Genomic DNA, 23054 nt, shown 5'->3' on the forward strand with positions numbered 1-23054 from the left:
CTGGCACAAGAATTGTTCAACATGGCGCACGCTGATCCACCAAGGCTGCCAGACATCTGAGGACAGAAGAACAACCACAGCACAAGAGAAGCGAGCACTCCACAAAGCCAGAGCTGCAAATGCTGCGACAATAGTGCCCACACATGTCTGCCCAACATGTGGCAGAACATTTTGTGCCAATACAGGCCTTACCAGCCACCTGCGGACACAACCTGTTAGATGTCAAGGTCCTCTTCGAAAATGACGGATGAACATCATCCTATCATCATATTATGGGTGCTGGTTGGGTCATGTGGGTGTCTCGACTTATGACCAAAACTCTGGTCTCAACGGGATAATAAATCAAGGACTACCTAGATATTGCTATCAATTTATTTGCTGTATAGCAGGAATATGGAGTGATCTCTGTGCCTCTGAACTAAGGGAGCATTATCGGAGAAGGAAGCCTCAACTTTAGCATGGAATACACAATGTAAGAAAGAAAGAAAAAAAATGCTTCACATTCCAAAAATGCTTTGGCCATAAGATCTTTCAGTTACCTTGAAAATACTAATAAAAGGGAAGCAATTATAAGGCAAATGTTGACTGGCAACCCTTCTAAATGAAGAGCTTCCCTGAGCCTTTTTATTCTTCCCAGCCTTTTTCGTTTACTTCCTCCAACAGCCTCTGGGTTCAAGGTTTTGCTGCCAGGCTAGGCAGACCCAGTAATACCCAAAATTAACACTGCCATCAAGTCTCTCCTTCTGCATATAAGGAGTTGCTTCCAGCCTCGCATGCAAGTAGTTCCTTCATTCGCTGTTCTCCTTCTGTGGCTCCCATTTTCCTCCAAACACTCTTCGGACACAATGGACCAGCTACCCTTGTCTCCTGAGAACCGCCGAAGATCTTCCATCTCCACCATTGACTGCAGTGATGAGATCCAGATCAATGGGATGCAATGCCACGCAGACAACTGCTCTTTCAAAAGAGGCAACAGTAGCAAAAGTTTCCATAGCTTTGGGAGAAATCACAGGATCTCCTGTTACATGGGCCACCAGCCGAAAAGCCTTAGAGGTAGTAGTTTGGATATGGAAAGCATGGCGGACCACAGCTTTCTGGCAGATAGCTACAATCTTGGATACACAAACATTCCCAAGCCAAGCTATAAAAATGAGGGGTTATTTGAGGTTTGCATTAACAAGCTCCTCTTAGAACCTCTCTATCTGGGAGTTGATCCACATGATCATCAAGTCAAGGTCCATGAGAAGGATCAAATGAAAGACCTGAACACACAGTTTGCTAGCTTCATTGACAAGGTGAGTTAATTCTTCCCTTCCTCCCCCCCCCCCAACATCCCCTCTGATTTTGAATTGAAGCAGAAGGAACTAGACACATGACTGAATAGTCAGGGGTTGAAAGCAAGCATCATAAAGGTCCCCTTAGCTTTGTTATCTCACTCCAGGAGGTATTGAGCATTATGTTATGTATCAGGATTCGGGACACTGAGGCTTGGTTTAAACACCTCTTGCAAAACAGCGTGGTTGCTATGAGCATCATGAGTGAAGAGTTCACAGTTTCTAAAGGAGGCTGAAAAACAGAATTGTCTATTTTGTGATTCAGCATCTGGTGGGAGCCAGGCCAGTAGCTAAAACTGTAATGTTGATTATTTGTTTGGATCAAACATGTTTCGCCCAGGGAACAATTGTGTTTTGTTAATAGTCTTAGAATTTAGCATAGTCTAGGCATTCATGAAAAGTGTAAATTGACCCAGGTGGGAAAAGGAATTTGTTTTGGAGAGGTTAGTGAAACAGAGATGTTGAGTGTGGAGATATTTTGAAACAGGCTCCATCAAAGACATCTCATTATAACACTAAAGATCAGCCCATGTATTCTTTGCAAATTCTATGCTTGGAATTCTGGGTCTGGAATTCTTGCTGGAATTCATTTTTTTATGTTAAAAGAAGACAAGGGAGATATGGCACATTTGTAAAAGCATCAGGTCTCCTCTCCTCTCCCTCCCACCCCCACCCCTCTTATTAGTACAGAGCAGATTGGTTCTACATAAGAACAGGCGGACCTTCTATCATATGTGGTGGATGTGTCCGAAAGCCAAAGAATTCTGGACCGAAATTAAAAAATGGTTAGAAGAAATAATAGAACAAAAAATTGACATGAACCCTGGGCTGTTTCTACTAGGAAATGTGTGTGTGTGTGTGTGTGTGTGTGTGTGTGTGTGTATGTATGTATGTATGTATGTATGTATGTATAATATTTAATGCTTCATATAATCACTGCTGCCGGAATTTCATATGCCCAAAGTTGGAAACTAAAAACCATTCCATCAAATGCAGAAACTATAAAAAAGGTGTTAGAATGCGCAGAAATTGACAAACTAACGATGGAACTAAGAGATAGAGAGGAAACAGAATACTACAAGATATGGAACAGGTGGTATAACTGGCTTGAAAAGAGATGTAAAATCAATGCATAAGGAACACATAGCAAACAATGAAAAGAGAAAGCAATAGAGATGGAAATATTGTATATAGACGTATATATTGTAAAAATGAGAAAGTAATCAAAGAAAAATATGTATAAAATAATAGAATGGAAAATGGAAAACCCGAAACCAGAAAAAAGAAATACCGATAAAAGAAAGCTGTAATTGTGATTTTAATGTTTGGAAAATTTCAAATAATTTTTTTTTAAAAAAAAGATTCTACATAAGAACACAGTGTTAGAGTGAAACCACAGCACATTCAATTGTACCAAACAAAGGTGAATTTGAATTGTTCCTTGAGCTGAGCTGAGTCAAGCTGCATAAGTTTAAACTGATTGGCGTTTCACTGTCTTTAGCCAATGCATCTCATAGAGGTGCTGTGAAAATAAAGGAGAGGGCCTTTGACATCGATGTCCTCGGCTTTTTGGCAGCACAGTAAGCGGAAGAACACTAATTGTGTCACCTTTTTTCCACAATGGTCTTGATTGAACTCCCAATTACTTTTCAGTGCTTCTGTGGCAGCTTCAGATTCAATTCTACACTTTTGTAGCCCTGACCTGGTAGCCCTGTTTGATGTTAGGTGCCTACACCTATAATTCATAGCAGGAAAAAAGAAGGAATAGCCCAAGGAAAGGTACTGTAAGTTGCACAATTATTTTCACCATATGGAGGGGTGCAAATCTTTGTTCCTGAACTTCAAAGGACTCAACCTTAAGCATTTGTTTGCAGACTTGCTTTTTAATTCCAGGTTTCAGATCAAAGCTGAAGCAATAGAAGAAAATGAATGTTTTCAAAACTCTTGGAAGTATTTAGTAAGGCTCAGTGTTTCCAAGGCAATGGGAGTGATTTGTAAGACAGGTTACATCTTAATGGTGCTCATCCTTAAATGAAACCTTCCTCTCTAGCAAATTAAACTGGCAGACTTGCAAATATGATGCAGGCCTGGAGGGCCAGAGGGCCAGATGTTACTGAACAAAGGATCCCAGGAAGCTGAGCTGGCACTTTCAAAACAAAAGATGATTGGAGAACACATATCTGGAGGATCATAAAATTCCCAAGTCTTAGTATATTGCAATCTGCTTCCAAATATTTTTGATATAAACATTGGACATTTTTTTCAGCATAGTTTAATTTATTTCTACATAGGTTTGTGACCTTGATGTAAGCAGCTATCCTATATAACATAGCCACAAATATATACACAGTCACAACCACTGTTCCCTCTAAGGTGCGCGGCTGCGCGGCCGCGCACATGGCAAGAAAACACCGTGCAGGACTTTTCAACTCCCGCGCAGTGATTTCCACAGGCTCCGGAAGCTGGGGAGGAGGTCCTTTGCAGGCCGGACTAACTGCTGCTGCCTTCTCCTCCTCTAACGGCACCGCCGGATTTGCTGCCCGGCGCTGCGGCTTTGAGGAGCCTTTGAGGCTACAGGAGCCAGTAGGAAGGCGGCGGAGGGGCGGGAGCAGGAAAAAAAGCCCCGATAGCCTGTGGGAGATAGGGAAGTAGGCATTAACAGTAAGTTTCTAAAGGATAACTCAGCACGAAGGAAGCCGAGGGAAGGAAGCTGTTTTCTAGCTGATTGACAGGGAGGCTGTTCCCTCCTGGATCAAAGTTACTGAGGAGAGAAGCGGCGGCAGCAGCAACGGCAGCAGCAACTGCAGCAACGAACTCTCAAACAAGTGGAAACCCATGCCGGATATGCACATGTTGTCTGAATCCAGCCTCTGCGCTCGAGGTTTTTTTCGCAGGAAGGGGGAGTCGAGCTGGTGCTCTGCAGATTTTATTTGATTTTAGAAAAAGAAAATAAAGGCTTCTTGGTCCACCTGGACCGGAAAGTCAAAATCCAGAAAATTAACCTTGTTTAGGAAAGTTTTGCACTGATGGAAAAATAGTGTTTTCCAGTGAAAGTTTTTTCCCTACTTTTCCTTGTTTGCTTTTTTGGCCTCTATTCCTTCTCTTCTCTCCTCTTTTCTTTCTTCCTTTTTTCTTCCTTTTTTCTTTCCTTCCTTCCTTCTTTCTTCCTTTCCTCTTTCTCTCTCTTTTTTCTGCCTCTTTTTCTTATCCTCCCACCCTCCTCTCCCCTTTCTTTTTCTCTTTCTCCTCTTTCCTTTTTTGTCTCTCCCTCTGTCTCTGTCTCTCTCTCCCTCTCCCTTCTTTCCTTCCTCCCTTCCTTCCTCTCCCCTCTTTGTTTGCTTCTTTAAGTGCCCCAATTGCTAATCTACATCAGTTATGTTGGTAATTTATTCATAACTTGCTAATATCACTGCATACTATTGGATAGTAAGGGGGAAAGAATAGTCCTCAACTTACAACAGTTCACTTAATGACTAAAGCTACATCAGCACTGAAAAAAGTGAATTACAGCTGTTCTTCACACATGATCATTGCAGCATCCCCATGGTCATATGATCAAAATTTGGATCTTTGGCAACTGCCTCATATTTATGATGGTTGCAGTGTCCTGGGGTCACCTTTTGCAACCATCTGCCAAGGAAAGTCAGTAGGAAAGTCAGACTGACTTAACAACCAGGTTACTGATTTAACCGCAGTGATTCACTTAACTGTAGCAAGAAAGGTTGTAAAATGGGGCAAAACTCACTTAACAAATGTCTCACTTAGCAATAGAAACTTTGGGCTCAATTATGGTCGTAGATTGAGGACTACCTGTATAGGGAGATTTCTTTACTTAATGGATATTTACATGGTAGAATTGAGTTTCAAATAACACTAATTTCGTTGTGTTGGGTGACATCTATGAAAAAAATCCAGGTGCTCAGGTATGAAAATGTGCTGCTCAAACACTATACTTTTCCGCTCACGCTGAAAAAAAATTAGAGGGAACATTGGTCACAACCCTTAATTTCATGTTAATGTGTGTGCTGCCATTAGTATTGCTATGCTCCAAATTGCTCAGAGAACAGTAGATGGCCTCTAAGAGGTGATGGGAATTGGCTCAAAGTCTTTCAGTCACTTTGAGAAGAAGTTTGAACCTAGCTTATCATACTAATGTTCTTCATCCTTACTAGAGAAAAGTATAATCAGGACAAGAGTGTAGCTTTCCTCAAGGAACACTTTAGTCCCGTGATGGCGAACCTATGGCACGTGTACCAGAAGTGGCACACAGGGCCATCTCTCTGGGGATGCCAGGCATCCCACGTTGATCTTCTGGGTTCCGATGTGCACATGTGCGCTGCCCAACTGCTCTTTGCATGTGTGGGAGTGCTGGAAACTGGAAGAGCAGCTCCCTGGCACGCATGCATGAACCGGTTTCCAGCGGCCATATGCTCACTGGCCAGTTGGTTTTTGCATGCACATGTGCTCCAGAAATCGGAAGACCAGGTGACCAGTGCACATGCACACACCGGAAACCAAAAGCTCTTCCAGTTTCTGGCACTCCTGCATGTGCACCAGGGAACTGCTCTTCTGGTTGCCGGTGCCCCCCCTCCACTGCCAGATTCCTGTTTCAGCACTTGTTGCTGAAAAGGTTTGCCAACACTGCTTTAGTCCAAGGTTCTGGCTGTTTCTGCAGTTAAAACCCAGATCCCCACATTAGTCTTGGGTTCATGACCCATCTTTGCTAGGCAAAATCAACCCATGGACATTAGAAGCCTATGCCAGTTGGATACCATTCTAACCGGAAGAGTTCTCCATCCTGGAGCTTCCCTTGATACGGTCCTTGTGCTTCCAGGAAGAGCCATGATGGCACAGTGGTTAAAGTGCAGTACTGCAGACTACTCCTGCTGATCACTGGCTGCCAGCAGTTTGGCGGTTCAAATCTCACCAGGGTCAAGGTTGACTCAGCCTTCCATCCTTCAGAGGTCGGTAAAATGAGAACCCAGATTGTTGGGGGGCAATAGGCTGGCTCTGTAACTCTGTAAACCACTTAGAAAAGGCTGTAAAGCACTGTGAAGCGCTAATAGCAATAAGTGCTATTGCTAGTGCTAATTCCAGGCTTATTTGATACCAGATGTGGAGAAGACTGAGCAACGGTGCTTCAGTTTCATCAGCTGCTTTGATTCATGTTCAACATATACAATCCACACATTCACTGAGTTATCTCAGGGAATTACTGACATTCACTGGGGATTAGACTGAGTCACCCAAACATGGAAGAGTAGCAAGTTATTAACAAATCAAAGGCTTCCACAAATCCGCAGAGAATGGGGCTTATTGTTATTGTGCCTGAGTCACTGCCTTGGGCTTTGTTTTGGTTTGGGCACCTTCTGCTGCAGAAGGACCATCTTTGGCTCATTCAATCTTAGGGGACAGAAGGCCTCCAACATCTTAAAAAGAGCCGAGGTAGCACAGTGGTTAGGGTGCAGTACTGCAGGCCACTTCAGCTGACTGCTATCTGCAGTTCGGCGGTTCTAATCTCACCGGCTCAAGATTGACTCAGCCTTCCATCCTTCCGAGGTGGGTAAAATGAGGACCCAGACAGTGGGGGCAATATGCTGACTCTGTAAACCGCTTAGAGAGGGCTGAAAGCCCTATGAAGCGGTATATAAATCTAGCTGCTATTGCTATCGCTATAGTCTTCCTTTGGGAAGTCACTACTGCATTAAGTATGACCTTAAAATGCTAGAAGGAGATTGAGGCTGGGCTCAATCTCCACATGTCCAATTTTTAAAGGTGCTTTTTCAAGAGTTCCAAGAAGGCTCCACACACATTTGCACTAGTCAGGTGATCCTGGTGACACCTCCAGGTGGCCTCAATGACTGTCCAAAAGAATGCAAATGACCAGCTATCTGCAAGGAGTATAAATCCCTCCAGTCAGAGCTGAAGAAGCTTCTTGGATGAAAAGTGAAGCATCTTCAACAACAACAAAAACTTCCAGAAAGTCTACTTGCCTCTTGAAAAAGGGACCTTTGGGACAACCATGACCTTGGATGACTGAGAATCTCTATAGACATTTGTCCAATTTCTACTTGACTAGATGGTATTAAGGAAGCTTCTTCAGTTTCTGAAATCCCTATTCTTTCCCACCACCTTTTATCTGCCTAGAAGACTGGGAGAGATACCTGAAGGCTTTCTTTAGTGCAGAGGAAAAATTGGTATAAATGGGGGCTGGTGTAATGGGATGTGGCAATGACCTTGAGGCATTTGGCGAAGAGATGCTGCCTAGAGAACAGTCAAGTTAGAGAGAGAATAAGATGCATTTGCATCATGAGCAACAGAACAACAGGCTCAGGAAACCTCCCTAACTTCTCTGGCTACTTTCAGCAGGGCTGCCGAGAGGCTTATTATGTGCTCAAACAAGACTAATATGGGCCCCCAAAATGCAATGTGCCCCCCTGCGCATGCATGATCAATCCCCCATGTGTGCAACCCCCACGTATGCCTGCACGACTCCCCCATATGCCCCGCTCCCCACATGTGTGTGTGTGACCCCCTGAATGCCCCCTGCCCCCCCATGCATGCTGGGGGGGGGCGTGCAGGGGAGTCACTGCTTTGCCAGAAACCTATGAGGTCACTGTTTCAACCTCTGTGTCAATATCTGCAGTTATTAAGTGAATCACATGGCCGTTCAGTAAATCCACCTTTCCCCCTTCATGGGCCCCCTTTGAGCTCCATGGTCCCTGGAACAGACTTGTTGGTTTTTCTTATGATGCAGCTGTCAACTCATAAAGCATGTCTGTTAGCAAGTTGCCATGGTGAGGAAAGGGGAGAGTGCATTCCACGCATACTTTTGGCTAGAGTCGGATCTCAGATTACTACAGCAGGCTTGTGAGGTGTGCACCTCATTGGAGAATGTGATTTATGACACACACTGAGGGGAGGGAAGAAACAGGGGCAAAGTTCAGCCGTAATTTAAATGAGGTCAGATCTGACTGCAATGGGGTATTGCCAAAGTGGTGTTCCTAATAATTGACTGGATTTCTTTTGAAACTTGGCTCGAGGCTCATGAATCAATTAGGGCATCTTTCAGAAACCTGACAGCGGCTTTACAATAAAGTAGAATTAGCTCATTTTGCTATGGTCCTTTGTCTAGTCTACCTGGTAAAATTGACTATTACATTAGGTTGGAAGAATTTAGCATGTTGAATTAGGAAATCCTACAGGATAGGTGAGCCTTGTAAGTCAAAGGTACCCCTTTCTTTAGCCAAAATCTAAAACATTGTATTACTAGTTTGCTTCTCAAAGCCTCCTGGATTGATCAGCACCAAGTTTTATTCTCTCTGCATTTTAGGTCAGAAGCCTGGAGCAAAAAAACAGGATACTGGCAACCAAGTGGGAACTGCTGCAAAGCCAGAAGATGCCAATGGTTAAGAAAGACTTGAGCACTCTGTTCGACAACTACATCATTAACCTGAGGAAAAAAAATGATTATGTATTGAAAGAAAAGAATAAATTGGAAAACCAGCAGAGAATAATGCAGGAGCTGATTGAGGAGTACCAAACCAAGTAAGCTAGCTCATAAGAGGTTTGATGGTACATTGTGGTTATTCTTTTCAGTGAACAAATGCTGAAGGATGCTTACTCCACTGAAAACTCTGCCCAGGAGAGAGATTTTTAAAACATGACTGCTGATATTGCTTCTCTTTATTCTCTCCTCTGAGCAAAACCTAATGAAAAAAATAGGGGACAATTTTCAGATATTGCTGTTCTGACCTAGGCTTCCCAAGAGTGCGAAGTAAACTCCTTGTCCCAACAAAAACCCCTTTTGTTAATTTATTGTGAATTCTGCTCATTCACATCCAGCAAAGTCTTTCAAGGGAGGATTTACAGTCACAGATCTTACCTGACTTGGAGAGCTGTCAGGCTGATATCTGCAAAACTTGGCAAGGAGTCTCAGAAAGTCACAAACCAATAAAGCAAATTAATTGTCTTCTGCAAACTCCACTCCCTTTTGCTCAGCTTTTATTTCCTCTGGGAAGGGTCATTCATTGTCCACCTTACTCCCAAGTCGACCCTTGTTCTTTAGCTGTTCCCTTTGTCTGGTAACTCTGCACATGCTTACACTGGAACAGGCTCCAGCTATTCCTCTGCCTCACTGATCTCTTACTCTGAAGGCAGCTGATACAGCTGGCATACAGCTCTGGCCCCCTCTCTGCCTCTGACACAGAGCCCTCATCAGAGCCTTCACCAGACTCCAGAACTGGCCCAGGGTCCTCCACAACCTCCTCACTGTCCGAATTTACTGCCAGCTCTTCTGGCGGGCCACAACAATTGCAAAATTACCTTCAATTACAGTTGGGCAGCATCCTCAAATGATTTTAAGCACAGGTTTACAATCAATTTTCAACCAAAATTGGGACCAGAAGTTGATAATAGTGCCTGATTTTGTGACTTTTTTTTTGCCACAGATATTAAGTAAATCACTGTAATTATTAAAGTGGATGATGCAGTTGGTAAACAAATCCAGCTTCCCCCTTTGACTTTGCTTGTTAGAACTCAGCTGGGAAGGTCAAATTTATAAATATATAAATATTTATTTGTTATTATCAAATAAATAAATAACAAATACATTGTTATTATTATTTATTGCTCAACTGATTTCTTTTCTTCTCTGCTCTGCTTTTGCTTTTTTATATCCTGCTAGATATAAAGAGGAGAGTAATAGAAAAGAACATTTAGAGAATGAGTTTATCCTGCTCAAACAGGTGAGTAAATTAAGTGATTTGCCCATTAAAACAAAACACATTAGCAAAAATTGAGGAATAAATAGAGAAATTGTCTATTCTTATTTAATTCTAGTGGCAGAGACAAATCCATTTACATCGTCACTTCTTTTGATAGACAGAATATACTGTGCAATGCCCATTGCTTTTCCATTGACATTCCATAGTGTTTAAGGGGACAGTACCCATTGAATCCAACTTCTTAATTAACTCCATAGATCTGGCTGTGAATTCTGCCAGTGAAAATCCCAATATTAGAAACACTGAGAGATTGCTCTGTTCATTCCTAAGAGGTTTTGTCTGCATGTTCGTACCAAACATGCAGAGAATGGTTGACTTTGGGCATGTCTGTGCATTAAAATACAGAACTGCCTATAGACCCTGTGGCTGCAGGGACCTTAGCTTTCAAAAAGACAGCTGGAAAAAACCCCACCTCCCTTATTGATTTATAGATGCTCTCTCCTTTCACCATTCTACACAGATAACAGTCAGGCAAAACTGCTTTAACGTATTCCTAAAACGAAACCATTAAAACCAACAAATACTGCTAATCAAACAAACGCTGCTGTTATTTCAGGCAGATGGCAGGACTCTTGAAGAAGACAATTTTTACCATTTTATGAAATCTCATTGAGGTAGGGACACCTATGACCTCAGGGGAAAGCTCTTCCGGAGGCAGGGCTACTACTGGGAATGTCATTCTCTATAAAAGCCATAATTTGGTTGGCTGATACTGTGTATATCAGGTTTTTTATGCGAAGTGATGCATTATTATGGATGTTGGGTTCTGCACATGGCTAATAGGAGAATGTGCTTCCATCTCATTTATTCTGTAGCAATAGCAATAGCACTTCATATATACCGCTTCATAGTACTTTACAGTCCTCTCTAAGCAGTTTACAGAGTCAGCCAATTGCCCCCAACAATCTGGGTTCTCATTTTACCTACCTGGGAAGGATGGAAGGCTGAATCAACCTTGAGACTGGTGGGATTTGAACTGCCGAACTGCAGGCAGCTGGCAGTCAGCAGAAGTAGCCTGCAGTACTGCACTCTAACCACTGTGTCACAGTGGTTCATGTACTAAAAAAAAACCAGGCCTCTGTGCAGGCATAACAAGTGAATAAGACCAGTGTGTACCACATATCAGAAAAATTATGGAAGCAAGTACAAAACAGAATAACACCAAACTCAAAATGCAAGTTATAATGGAATTACAGAATATAAGGAGCCTAAGACTCTTTGGAGATTATCTTGTTCTACTGGCTGTCAAGTTCAGGAATCTACTACTGCAGCAAAATGCATTTTACCAAATTTATCTTGCCCAACCCACTTCTGAAAATTTTGAAAAAGATTCTGCAGTACAAAGATTCAAAATCCAATTTCTTTTAAATGTTCATCCCCAAGATTGGAATCAAATCTCTCATTGTTACTGTATTCTCTTTGATTTTGAAGTTTTATATATATTTTTATCAGTGTCTTTTCCCTCCCTTCAGCAAGTAGATAATGAATTTAAACAACAGAAGGAACTGGAATTGAAGAAGGAGTTGTTGATGGAGAATAAAGAGTTCCTGAAATATTTTTTTATGGAGGTCTGTATCCTCAAATTGCAATGTGAGAAACAACTCTTAGGCATTACTACCAGGATTTTCATTGCATGTCACTGATAGCTAGGACATATTTACTGGACAGTTATTGTTGCAAACAGCAATGATTAGACCCATAACCTAAGACTTTTGAAATGCCAAATATGTAATTACTTTATTGATATACCATCTTTATTATTTTTTTTCTTTTTTTAAAACTCTTTATTTCATTTTCATTTTCATTTTATACAATCACTTATATACTGTGCATTTAAAAAAAAAAGGAAAATCAATGAACACAACTCATCTTCCACCATAGAAAACCAACATAGCACTTCAATCCCCCATACACCCTTTCTTCTCCCCCTCCAACTTTCATTTCTCCCCTCCAAAATTCCCCTCTTCTACTTCCCTTCCCCCTCAAACATTCCTTTCTCCCCTTCCCTCCATCTCACCCTCCTTACATTCCCCTCTCACTCCCTCTTTACTTCTCCCTCTTCTTTCCCTCTACTCCTCACTTTGGTGTATCTCTACAATTCATTAATCTATTCAGTTTATATTTTACTCTAAAATTAAGAAAAATGAAAAGAAAAAAGAGAAAAGAAAAGAAAAAAAGAAAAAGAAAAGAAAAGAGAGCAACAGTATACAAGTGCATTCTTATTGTTCTGAAAATTGGGACTGTATTTCCACCCTCCCCCCTCCCCCCCCTAAACCCCCCTCCCTAACCCCCTTTCGGCTTCCCAGGTCCCATACCCAGCATAACTCTTTATCAAGCACAGTCTGGAGTATATTAAAATCAAATAACTTTAGAATTAAAAGATAAAAGATAAATGAAAAACAAAAAAAAAGGAAATAGTAAAAAAAGGAAAAAAACCAAACACACACACACAAAAAGGAAAAACGGGAAAAATCAACAAATTCTCTACATTAAACTCAGCTTCCCATCATTTTTAAATCTTAAACAATGTACCTCATTCCTAATTTCAGTTATTTTATTACTTGCAGGATTTCAAACTATATTGAAACCAAGTAAGTTAATTAAATGGAATTCCAGCGAAGGCCTTATCTCTTTATCTAAATATCCAAACCTTTGATTTATCTCTTTTACCTCCTTCTCTATTAAACCATTTAAACATTCAAATACTTCTCTCGGTTTCCTTTTCCAACTCCTCCCATCCTGCCTTTACCCGTGTCCATATATATATATTATTTTCATCCGTACTCCTCTTATATTTGCTTCACCTTCCTGCAGACTCTATAGGTATATCTTTCCAAACATTATATTCAAATAACAATTTATACAAAGATCAGCTTACTTTCTGTCTCAAAATAAACTCTACTTAAACCTTCACTACCCTCCCATCTACCCCACACTTCCCAGCTCCATTCAACCCGAACCACAATCCAAGAAGATCACGATCTCTGCTCTCCTCACCCTAAAAAATAAATCATGAACAATTAAAGTAGAAATTCAAAGTTATCCATCGAATCCTGTTTAAATCCCATACAATATATATTCCAAAATCATCGCCACTTCTTTCAGTCTCTTTCAGTCTCAATGTCTCTTCATCAGTATGCAGCTATACCGTTTTACCCATGACAGAAATCACAAAGTATTATTCAGATTAAAAATTAAGCAAATGTTTTAGAAGCATAACTAAGTCTTTATTCTCTACTCTTCTGCCCTTCCGGAGGGGGAAAGCAATGCCTCTCGCCTTGTAGCCACGTGTTCCGCTGTTTCTCTTCTCCTTCTCCTTGTCTTTTTCCATGTCCGGGTAATTCAGGAAGTCCCGCCTTCAGAATATTGTAATAGAAATCTCGGGCTTCCCAAACAGAGTTGAGGCAATGTTTTTGGTTATCAAATGTAACAGTAATACCAAACGGCACTTCCCATCTGTATTGTATCTGAGAGTTTCTGAGTTCCTTAGTTAAGAAGGCATAGTCTCTTCTGGCTCTTAATATTTGAGGTGGTATTTCTTTGAAAACAATCAAATCCTGTCCATCAATTCGCAGCCTATTATTGTAGAACTCCTGTATTATCGCGTTTCTGGATTCTCTTGTGGCGAAATATATAATTATGTCCCTCGGAAGTTGTCGCTGTTTTGCTACGTACGAATTATGGCGATAGATTTTTTGAATCTGCCAATCAAAGTTAAGTCCCGGACTTCCCACCAAGCAACTAAAAGCCTCAAAAAAGGTCTGTTTCAAATTCTCCTGCTCATTTTCACGCAATCCCCTAACTCTTATTGCAGACTCAGTCTTCTTATAATTTATCATGACAAGTTGTTTTTGCGCAATTTGGATTTCCTGTTGTAATATTTCAATTTTAGATGTCAGGTTGGAATTAGCTTCTTCCAAAAGTTCCAATTTATCCTCCATTCCAGCAATATAATCTGTCATAACATTCATAACCTCGATCATATCCTCCTTTGTTTGAGCAATCTTGGCATCAAGTCTGTCATAAAAGTCTGAAATAAATTTTTGCATTTCCTCTCTGAACTCTTTAAGGATTTCAAAAAGAAATTCTTTCATTAGCAAATCTCCAGTAGAGGGCGTAGAAGGCAAGGACAGCGGCTTTGTAACAAATGCCTGAGATGAGCGTCTGGGTTTCGATTTCGGTGCCATGATAAAAAGGGAAGCAAACAGAGTCTCTACTCACGTTAATTTGAGATAAGGTAGTTTCAACAAACCCCTGGCAATCAATAAAAAGAAATCTTCGAGGGAACAGGGCTAATTAGTTTGTAATCCCTTAAGTCTGTCCAGGAAGTTGAAGATATATCGTTATAGCAAATGCGGAAGTTACAAAATCGCCATATATTTTTTTAAGAAAAAAAAAAGGTTAAACAAAAGGAGTCTTTTATAAAATTGAAGCTGGTATTTTAAATAGAGAAAAAGGAAAAATTCACAGGTATGTTCACTGCCCGGATTAATCTTAAATGGGTTAATTACAAAGGCTTGTTCTGGAGGGGGGAAGTAACTCGCCTAGAGCTGAAAAAAAAACAGCTGAGAAGATCTGGCCGGAGTAAATGACTCAGCTTTCGTTGATTCACTCTCTTTCGTTCGCAGCCAAAAAGAAAAAAAGGCTACGAACTTCAAAGAGGGCTCTAACTGGCTGAGGGTCCCTCCCTACTTTTTCCTTAATGGAAAAAGAGTTATCTAAGATCTTAAATAGATATATGAACCAGAACTCTGAGGGCAGCTTCATCAAGCTGCCGACGGCAGCAAGCACCTCCCCCGGAACCCCATCTTTATTATTTTTTATAAATAACTCAAGACAATGAACATATCTAATCAGGGGTGTGCTTCAAAAATTTCAGCAAAGGGTTCTTGGTCTAGTTGCTGGGTGGGTGTGGCCATGGTGGGTGTGGCCTAGTCAGGCTCCTGCATTATGGTGGGGAGAGGTGTTTTCGCCTTCCCCAGGTTCCAAAGGCTTTCCTCGAGCTTCTGAGAGGGCAAAAACTGCCTCCCCCAGGCTCCAGAGGACCAACCATAACATTAGCTACGAGTTCTCCCAAACCCGGGCAAACCCCTCTGCCATAATTTTATGAAGGGATTTCACACAGGGATCAGTTTTTTTTAAAAGACACTGTCTTTAAATTGTCACTCTCCTCCATTTTCTCCATGTTATGGACACAGGAAAATCAGAGAGGTCCAGTTAGCAACAAGCTCCTTGGATCTCCTCTTGACTGTTTTAATACAACTAGAATAAATCTAGAAAGGGACTTTTAGCTGATTAACAAATGTGTTGCTAGGGATGAGCAAACAACAGCCTCTGCAATTTGTATCAAAACACCCAGATTCAGTAGCAAATTGCTGCTATATCATTATGAATTTTTTGGATTCTTAAAAAAAATAAATTAGAAGGCAAATTAGGCCTGTTGGTGCCCTTAGTTGCTGAAAATTTCCAGCGCAAAGTGATGGGCTTGATTATAGGATTCAATCATAACCCTACAAATACTTTTTTTTCAATTTATATGATTTTTATGAAGCCAGTCTGGTGTAGTGGTTAAAATGCTGGTGTAGAAACCAGGAGATGGTGGACTCTCTATCTCCCTTAGGCATGAAAGCCAGCTGGGGAACTTAGGGTCAGTCCTTCTTTCTCAGCCCATTTCACAGGGTTCTTGTGGGAGTGGGAGCAAAAGAATTAGGTATGTGGAAAGCAAAAATATTAAGTACCATATTTTTTGGAGTATAATACTCACCGGAGTATAAGATGTATCTTAGTTTTGGGGAGGAAAATGGGGGGGGGGGAATTCTGCCTACCAGGTACCGTATTTTTCAGAGTATAAGACACACCTTTCTCCCCCCTAAAAGAGCATGGAAATGTTGGTGCATCTTACACACCAAATACAGCCATTTTTGGCCTCCCAAAGCCCTGCCCCCAAGCCCTATTTTTGCTAAAAACAGGCAAAAAAAATGGGCTGTTTTTCGCAAAAATTGAGGCATTTTTGCCTTCCCCCAGCCCCCAGAAGCACTCTGCACTCTTCAACAGGGCTGGGGGGAGGGAAAAATTCCCCCATTTTTGCGGGGGGGAAAACAGGCCATTGCAATGCTGAAGCCTACAGAGTTCTCCTGGGGGCCAGAGAGGACAAAAACCTTTTTTTTCTTATTTACCTCTTTGAAATCCTGGTGGGTCTTATACACCGGTGCATCTTATAGTCCAAAAAGTACAGTATTTATCTGGCTAGCATCCTTACTCTGATCAGCTTCAGTACAAAGGTTTGCTAGTTTTGAGCCCCTGCGGGCGCTTTTTATCCCCTGGTTGGAGATTAAAAAAACAGCTTCTAAAGCACAGCTGATTGTCAGAGAGAGAAGCAATGAGAAAAGCAGGCAAAGCACAGAAGATTGCTTCACTCGTTAGCACTTTATTAGGTCGGGGAAAAAAGCTTCAAAAAAGCTACATTTGCAGTATAAGATGCACCCAAATTTTCAGCCTCTTTTAAAGGGGGGAGATGCGTCTTATACTCAGAAAAATATGGTATATTCACTGTTTTGAGTTTACTATATAATTTTTAAAAAAATATGAAATGTTTGGAAGGGTTAAGGAGACTTTTGTGACTTTTGTGAAAGATAGGCTTGACATCAGGGGGTATGCCAAAAGTGATCTTCATTCAAATGAGGCATCGATGCCATCAATTGCTCAGAAATTAGATGTGCAATTAACTTTGATCCACTAATTTTCTAGACAGACTGTTAATATCACTTCCATTACTCTGAGTTACAATCTCAAACATATTCTGTGCACTTCCAGGAACGTGCTATGTTGAATTGCCATCCCTCTGGCACAGCTGTGGTGCTCAATATGGACAACAGCAGAGGTTTGGACATGGACATCCTCATCAAGAACATTGATACTTGGTATCAGAGCATTGCCCAGAGAAGCAAGGAAGAAGCTAACCTTTTTTATCAAAACCAGGTATGTTTCCGAGGCATGGCCTGGGTGGTTGACTCTTTCAGTTTTTTAGTGTTCATCTAAGTCAGGGGTCGGCAACCTTAAACACTTGAAGAGCCAAAAAGGTCCTAATTGGAAGCCCCCCCCCCCCCCCCGCATTCAATTCTGAAGCCAACTGGAAGTCCAGTTCCCCCACCATAGAGTCTCCTCCTAGCACAGTGTCCTTTTTCCACTACCTGTTTTAACTGAAAGCCCTATCAATTGTGGAGCTGACCGGCGACAGGGAGCTGCAGCAAAGGGATGAAAGAGCCACATAAGGCTCCAGAGCCGCAGGTTGCTGACCCTTGATCTAAGTAATCAGAAAATAAAGAAAACCAGCACGTATCATGTCCTGGTTTCTGATTTACATCTACTTGTTAGCCAACACTTAGCTTGTAGGTTTGATATTACTAACAATGTTCTGTCAGTCTTTTCTCCATATCAGCACAATACTGACTATTAATTTCAACAATGCTATTCTTGGCAGTGGTGGCAGCTGTTCACACCAAAACACACATGGACCTCTCATGTAAAGCCAAAGATGGATTAATTCTAAGTCAATCAACCTGTTATATAATTATAACAATGGTAATATCACAATAACATAGTGAAAGTGGCCAATTAAAATATCCAAATCAGTAGATATGATGAAGCAATTTTCATATCTTTTCACTAATCTTTTCCTCAATCATGGAGCCATTGCTCTTCCTGTAAATATCAGCAGCGGTAGTCACAGAGGTGTGAAATGAAGTTACTTCATTTTCATATATGGTGTCAGACCAGCTTAATACTGCTGACATTGTAATGTTTATTTTATGGCTTGTTTATTACATTATTTGCTAGATCATTACTAAGCTGGCTGAGTATTTCTAAAAATCCTAGTAATACACCAACACCTCACCAATGAATCAAAATAGATGGCAGTTTAGTTTTCCCAACCCAACCACTCATATTTCTCACCTTGTATACAAAGATGTCATGGCAGTGTAGGCAGCTACTATATTTTCAATATTTATTTGGGGTTATTTTTCTTTACAAACTCCCAAGGCTCAGCATTTGGAAATAAATGTTTGCAGCCTGGAATCAAAGGATCTAAATCAGCGGTTGGATTCACTTGCCTTCCCTACCGGTTTGCAAATGTGAGTGTGTGCACACTCTCGCTTCGCTCGCACACACCGCATGTGCACATGCCCACCGCCTTCAGCCCATGCGTAGTGCTCACGCATTATGTCAGGGCGGGTGGGTGGAGCCTCCCGCAGACACCACTAGCGGTTGTCCCGAACGTGAGAGAATCGACTAAATACCACCTCTAATCTAAATGCAACAAATTATTCTAAATAGTACAACCAAACGTACCTCAATTTTATTTTTAGTTTTCTTTTTTAGCCCACCTTTATTATTTTTTTATAAAAAACGCAAAGTGGTGAAGATACTTACTGTATTTTTCGGAGTATAAGATGCACCTTTCCCCCCTAAAAGGGGAAAACAGGCTGGTTTTCGTAAAATGGAGGCTTTTTTGCCTTTCCTCAACCTTCAGCAGCACTCTGCAGGCTTCAGCAGGGCTGGGGCTGTTTTTTGCCCATTTTTCACAAAAATGGGATGCTGGGGTGTGCAGAGTGCTGCTTGGGGGCTGAGGGAAGGCACAAACTTTTTTCCTTACTTATCTCTTCAAAAACCTGTTGCATCTTATACACTAGTGTGTCTTATAGTCCAAAAATACGGTAATTTTTTTCTTTCCTCCTATTTTTTCCACAACAATAACCACTCTGTGAGGTGGGTTTGTCAGAGAGAGAGGGGGAGGTGGGGGGTGGGGGGGCCTAAAGTCACACACCCTAAAGAAAGACTAGAACTCACGGTCTCCTGGTTTCTAGCCTAATGCCTAAATCACTGGATCAAAGTAGATTAAATTCTATCCAGCAAGAAATTAAGCAAACAAACCCAAACCTCATCGTCATCCTCATCCCCAAATTTTGTCTATTTCGGGTGTAAGATTTAGGATAGCTTTGAAAAGGTCATTTCTTAAGAAGTACTTATTACAAGTTTGGGTGGAGATGGAAATTCTGAACTGCCTGTATTTGGATTTGCAGGTAGTCCTCAATTTACAACAGTTCACTTAGTGACTGTTCAAAGTTACAATGGCCCTGAAAAAAGTGACTTGTGACCATTTTTTTCACACTTACAACCTTCGCAGCATCCCCATGATCATGTGGTCAAAATTCAGATGCTTGGCAACTGGTTCATATAGTTGCTGTGTCCCAAGGTCACGTGATCTTCGGTGCAGTGGTTAGAGTGCAGTACTGCAGGTCACTTCTGCTGACTGCCGTCTGCCTCCAATTTGGCAGTTCAAATCCCACCAGGCTCAAGGTGGACTCAACCTTCCATCCTTCTGAGGTGGGTAAAATGAGGACCCAGATTGTTGGGGGCAAAAGGCTGTCTCTGTAAAAGCCTTTAGAGAGGGCTGTAAAGTGGTATATAAGTCTAAGTGATATTGCTATCCCCTTTTGCAACCTTCTGACAAGCAAAGTCAATGGGGATGCCAGATTCACTTAACAACTGGATTACTAACTTAACAACTGCAGTGATTCACTTAAAAACTGTGGCAAGCAAGGTCCTAAAAATGGAGCAAAACGCACTTAACAAATGTCTCACTTAACAATAGAAATGTTGGGCTCAGTTGTGGTTGTAAGTCAAGGACTACCTGCATTAGTGAAAGGAATGGATCACTTATTGATTTAGCTCTTGTAGCTCATTTTGAATAAATCCTCTTTTCACTGTAAGCATTCTGCAATACTCCCTTAGAGAAAATCTCAGAAAAATGGTGCTTTGCAACCTTGTGATTCAGCTAATCCCTTCAAAGGAAATCTGAATAATTCGACAATTGTACAGTGACAGATTATTCAAAACTGTTTATAGGTGAGGATGGAGCTGCTAGTTCCCAATAGAACCTTTGCTCAAACCATGGTCTTCTCTTTGAAAAGGCTGCAAGGGTTGTGGCCTGCCAGCAGCCAGCAGAGCTGGCAACAGATTTGGACAATGGGGAGCTTGGGGAGGAACATGGGCCAGTCCTGGAGTCTGGGGAAGGCTCCAATGAGGGCTCTGTGTTGGAGGCAGAGAGGGGACCAGAGCCGTATGGCAGTTATCAGCTGCCTTCAGAGTGTCATCAGTGAGGCAGACGAAAAGCTGGAGCCTATTCCCAGTGTGCACATGCACAGAGTTGCCAGACAAAGGGAACAGCAAAAGAAGAGGAGTCGACCTGGGAGTAAGGCCACAGGTGGACGATGAATGGCCCCTCCCAGAGGAAATAAAAGAGAAGTGAAAGGAGAGTGGAGTGGAGTTTGCAGGAGACAATTAGTTCGCTTAATTGCTTCGTGACTCTCGAAGCCAGATAAGGTCTGTGACTGTAAATCCTCCCTCAAAAGACTTTGCTGGATGTGAATGAGCAGAATTCACAGTAAATTAATACAAGAGCTTTTTGTCGGGACAAGGAGTCTGCTTCCTGCTCTCGGGAAGCCTTGAACAGAAGGTCAACACCACTAACATTTCTAGATCACAGTTCCATTGCTTTTCTGTTCTTTTCTTTGGCTATTAGATTGAAGATCTTCAGAACAAAAAATGCCAGTACAATGAAAGCCTGCAAAAAACCAATGATGAAATTAATGAGTTGAACCGAGTCATCCATTTGATGCAGTGCAAACTAGATGCTGAGAAGAAAAAGGTCAGAAAATCCTTTTTGTTCCCGGAGGCTTCTTTTTTTAAAAAAAGATCAAAATTTAAATATATTGACCTTATGATATATAAAATACTATACAGATGTTGGAGGATGGGTTGCTTCTATGGGATCAAGCACCAATACTATGGGGCTCAGGAACTATGTCAAACTGAGGTGGGCAGTAGATGCTAGTAAACAGCTATTCACAATGATCCTTCTAGTAATGAGGCATGATGAGAGCTATAAGTGGGAGTTGTATTTGAAAGTCCATTGATAGTTTACAAAGACAGAATTGAATCGTAAAAAGGAGAGTTGAACATCTTTGATAGGTATAATGAAAAAAACAACAAAAGGTGAACTCTCTTTTTTGTTGGACCAGCGAAGTTGTCTGTCTATCTTCCACAAAAAGGTGTTCATTAGTGGATTAGATTTTGACTGGGCTGGAGAAAAAAAATCAATTCCTTCCACCATCAATCCACCCATCCACCCACCAAGTAATTAGATTTTTGCTCTTCCGTGCGAGGTTTCACATGCTCCCTACCAGAACCCAGCCACGAAGAATGGAGCTCATTCTTGGTGGTGCCAGTCATGTGTGTGAGAGAGACAGAGATAGAGAGAGACAGAGAGACAGAGAGTGAGCAAGACACACACAGACAGAGACACAGACAGAGTGAGAGAGACAGAGACACAGACAGACAGGCAGACAGACAGGCAGAGTGAGTGAGTGAGCTGGAAGGATCGGAAAAGGAGGCTTCGGAATTAACTGAAAATAAGATTGTAGGAGCAGAGACCACAAAGTCATCTTTGCAGTTTTGTGAATAGAAGATGGAATTATTTTTGCTTTGTTTTTGCAGACGGCTGCTTTCCAAATAGCCATTGGGGATATTGAACATAAAGGAGACTGTGCGCTAAAAGACGCCCGAGCAAAGCAAACGGATCTTCAGAATCGCATACAGAATTCCAAGGATCAATTGGCTGTCATCTTACGGGATTACCAAGACCTCATGAATACCAAATTGGCCCTGGATATTGAGATTGCAACATACAATACAATGCTGGAAGGAGAAGAGAACAGGTGACAGGAGGGATTGTTTTATTTACTACTGCACTGCCTTCTGCAGTAGCAGCTACCATATTTGTGTGGTATGTGTCAGTGGTGGGATTCAAAACCTTTTACTACAGGTTATGTGGGCGTGGCTTGGTGGGCATGGCTTGGTGGGCATGGCAGGGGAAGGATACTGTAAAATCCTCATTTCCTCCAGATCAGCTGGGACTCAGAAGGCAGAGAATAGATGGGGTTGGGGCCAGTCAGAGGTGGTATTTACCATTTCACTCAACTACTCAAAATTTCCGCTACCGGTTCTCCAGAATACCACTGCTGAATACCACTCTGGTATGTTTGTGTGTGTGTGTGTGTTAAATGGTTTCAGTATGACAAAATAGTAGCATGTGCCGTTTTCAGACAAAGCCTGCTTCTTTTACCTTGACATCATGCGCATGTCCAAATGGATGGAGCTTGTCGTGCAACGCAACAGGCTTTCACCCAACTGTTGTTGTGCCACAATTACTGAATGGGGAGCAGCTTTTAGTTAACTCAACAACATGGCTGAATGATATCAGGTGGCCATTTTTCATCATAAAATGTGTTAAGCACTTTAAGTTCTGATCACGTGTCTCTTTAATTCAGATAGCTGAAATAGGAGGAAGTATCAATATGTCCCCACATGCAACAGTCATTGCACAAATATAACCAGATCATCTATTGGGATAGGAGGGGCTCAGTTCCTGTTGGGTTGTCTTCATCTCACTCAATATATGAGAAAGGCTTAAGTCATCCTTAACCTGTTTCCCCAAAAATAAGACAGGGTCTTATTTTCTTTTGACCCGAAAATAAGCACTTAGCCTTATTTTCGGGGAGGTCTTATTATTTTTAAGGTGCAGGAGGCAGCGAGGGTGATCACCTAATGTCTGCTGCTGTGTTGCAATAATTTCAGGGAGGGCTTATTTTCAGGAGAGGGATTATTATTATTTCTTTCCAAGTTGTTGTTGTTGTAGTTGTTGCTATTATTATTATTCTTATTATGATGTGCTTAATCTTTGGTGAGATTCACAGCCTTTGGGGCTGGTTGGTAGCCTAACAGCTCGAGTCCTAACCAAGGACCTAGGAACTGTTAAGGTAACATTGGAGGATATAAGTTGTTCCAAGTAGGGTGGTTTTTTGTAGAACCAGAA

At 41.6% G+C, this 23054-nt stretch overlaps 1 protein-coding gene across 1 annotated transcript; it reads left to right on the forward strand.

The window, feature by feature from the left end:
* Positions 1 to 845: 845 nt before the first annotated feature.
* Positions 846 to 21901, forward strand: LOC116504431 (keratin, type II cytoskeletal 5-like). Its single transcript, XM_032211428.1, has 8 exons — positions 846 to 1013; positions 1128 to 1295; positions 8668 to 8882; positions 10021 to 10081; positions 11593 to 11688; positions 16934 to 17098; positions 20703 to 20828; positions 21677 to 21901. The coding sequence occupies exons 1-8, from the start codon at positions 846 to 848 to the stop codon at positions 21899 to 21901; spliced, it is 1224 nt and encodes a 407-aa protein (XP_032067319.1).
* Positions 21902 to 23054: the final 1153 nt, after the last annotated feature.

This window comes from Thamnophis elegans, chromosome 2 (genome assembly GCF_009769535.1).
Source record: "Thamnophis elegans isolate rThaEle1 chromosome 2, rThaEle1.pri, whole genome shotgun sequence".
In the NCBI taxonomy this organism is placed as follows: domain Eukaryota; kingdom Metazoa; phylum Chordata; class Lepidosauria; order Squamata; family Colubridae; genus Thamnophis; species Thamnophis elegans.